This window comes from Porites lutea, chromosome 10, assembly GCF_958299795.1.
Source record: "Porites lutea chromosome 10, jaPorLute2.1, whole genome shotgun sequence".
NCBI lineage: Eukaryota > Metazoa > Cnidaria > Anthozoa > Scleractinia > Poritidae > Porites > Porites lutea.
In genome coordinates this window covers 20491953-20494452 of record NC_133210.1, presented here as the reverse complement: position 1 = coordinate 20494452, position 2500 = coordinate 20491953, and the positions used below count along the sequence as shown (strand labels likewise).

Below are 2500 nucleotides of genomic sequence, written 5' to 3'. Positions count from 1 at the left end.
GTTAAAACATTAAACTATTAATCAGAGTAGAAACTTTTGTGTGTAAAATAATTAGCTTATTCGGCTTTGTAAGGCAGGTTTGACAGAGCCGTAAAGTTTCAGCAAAATCGCAACTCTTCCGACGGCAAACTAGCTAGTTTTCAGTCACCTAGAAAATCTTCCTGTAATACAGAGAAAAAACTGAATGAAATTGATATTTCTTAATGGGAAAGGATAGTTATATTCCACTGAAAAAATCTGGGCAATCCGTGAAACACCGAAATTTGCCTTATCGGTTCTTACGCGGACAGCCTCTTAAATGTGGTCAAAGGTGATTGCTATTTTTTGGATGTACATATAAGGCCATTAACTTGATGTAAGATTTGTTCCATTCCTCAATAATTATTCTCTAACATCGCTTAGCTTTTTCCTCATAAGTCGTATTAAAGGTTCGCTAAAGTTAATTGATTTGTGGGTTGCAAGTTTTTGTTTGATTTATAAACTATAAATTTATTAATTGGAGCTTCGCTTTTAGCCCTGGCGAAATCTATATATTTTAACCTAATTAACATTAACAGTGGCGCTCTGTCAAGAAACAATTTCTTTAGTACACATTATGGACTATTTTAGTTTTCTTTTTCTGTAGCAAACGCACCGGATTCAGACAGAAAGGATCTTCTTTCAGAACTTGAGTTGATGAAAAAACTGAAACCTGTACCCCACGTGATCAAGCTAATGGCATGCGTAACTGAGAGTGGTAAGAGAATAAGAATTCATTAACGAGTACTGTTACATCCTATCTCTTCTTGTATAATGTAGTTGGGAAGAGAAGAAAAAAAAAAGGTGGAAAGTGTTTGTGAACGTTGCTTTATGGAGACATTCTGGTTGGACTTTATGATCGCATATTTTCCTTTTCTGCTTATTACCAGTATTAGCGGGGCTCTCTCACTCGCACCGGAACACCGTGGGTAAGAAAATTTCGTAGTGACTTGTAGTCACTCGACCTAGCCTGTCCGTCAATCTGAACCACAAACTTACCGATGTAAAATAACTCAATCGATAGGTATGGCAACCGAAATGCAACTCGAGGTTTTTTGGCGGGAAATCGCATGGCCACTCGCGTCTTGTGGAGCACAGACAATTAAACAGTCACTAGTAATGACAAAACGGAAAGAAGAAATAGTTTCTGTATCCGTGTTGTCTAAAGTGTTGAGCTTAGATTGTCATGTCCAGAAATTTGGAATATTTGGAATATACCGATGGAAGGAAGCAACGGGGTACAATGAGGCTTCCCTGTAACGCTTAATGCCAAACTGATTCGACGTACCATCGCGAAGAGATTTCCTTAGGATGTGATTGATCTCTTGCAAGGACAAAAAGCTGAGTAGGGTTGGAAATTCGTCCAAACGGACGCTTTAAGGTATAGATTGCGGCCAGGTCTTGAATAAAGAATGGTTTGACTTAAATAGGAACAGTTCTAGCTAGTAGCTGTTCTTCCTTAACCGCTATAAAATAGGATTTAACGGTTAAAGAAGCTGCGGGATTCCCGCAGAGTTCCCCAATGTTTTGCCTGCTTGAGAAAATATAGCGCGTAATTTTACTACCAAAGAATCCAATGTACTATAAGCCAAACGCCTATGGTGTCATGGTTATAACCACAAAGCTAACAAAATTGAAGATCGTGGTCATTTGAATGTTTGCACGATGGGCAAGCCACTGAAGCCACGAACAACCAAGGACCCAAGAGCACGAGCTGGGAACGATAGAAAAACATAAGCCCACAGATTCCAAGGCAATGGCCCAGGTTTGGGACCTTGCTTTGAAGGAAATAAAATTGCGAGCATCGAAAGTTGCTTAACCAATAAAACCTTCCGTTGGGCCATAGAGTTAATTAATGGCCACAAAGCAGGGAGAGGAGGTTGTTTAGAACCCGCTACTGTTACGATCGCTCCTTCGGACGTAAGGTAACGAAGCAATGGAAAAACAATGCGAAAAGGTGGGAATACGTATTATGCATTAATTCTAACACTATCATAGAGTGAGAGATCTTGATTGAAAACGTTCACTCCCGAAGTGTTTGGAGTAAGGCGTGGTGTAAAATGACGGAAGGTATTTCCGGAATTATCACTCTAAGTGTTGGAAACTAATTACGTAAGATCCAAATTATGAAACCCACATTGCCAAACTCAGATTGAACCAAATCCCAACAGGAAGACGAAAACATGGCACCGGACTTAGCAAGATTACGTGAGCACAAATCCACCGTATTCAACCTGGACGGAACATAGGACATGGTTAGAGCGAGGTTCCTCCGCGTAACAAAATCTAATATACGTTTTGCCACTAGTGTAAATTCCCGAGAGCGCGTATCCTGGCCATTCCAAGCGTGAATCGTAACTTGACCATCAACATGAACGTCCATCCTACAATGTTGACCTTCCAATGCGAGAGATTCAGACGCTGTGGCTACCGCATACATTTCTTTGAATTTGATGCTCCTAAACTCATCATCCTAGGAGTC

The 2500-nt window shown here is 40.3% G+C and overlaps 1 protein-coding gene across 1 annotated transcript in view; it reads left to right on the top strand.

Moving 5' to 3' along the window:
- Window positions 1–2500, top strand: part of LOC140950311 (proto-oncogene tyrosine-protein kinase receptor Ret-like) — a 27771-nt gene that overhangs the window by 13470 nt on the left and 11801 nt on the right. Inside the window, exon 5 of the mRNA XM_073399536.1 lies at window positions 626–736. Within this exon, the coding sequence (XP_073255637.1) occupies window positions 626–736 (111 nt within the window). The remainder of the gene's footprint in view (window positions 1–625; window positions 737–2500) is intronic.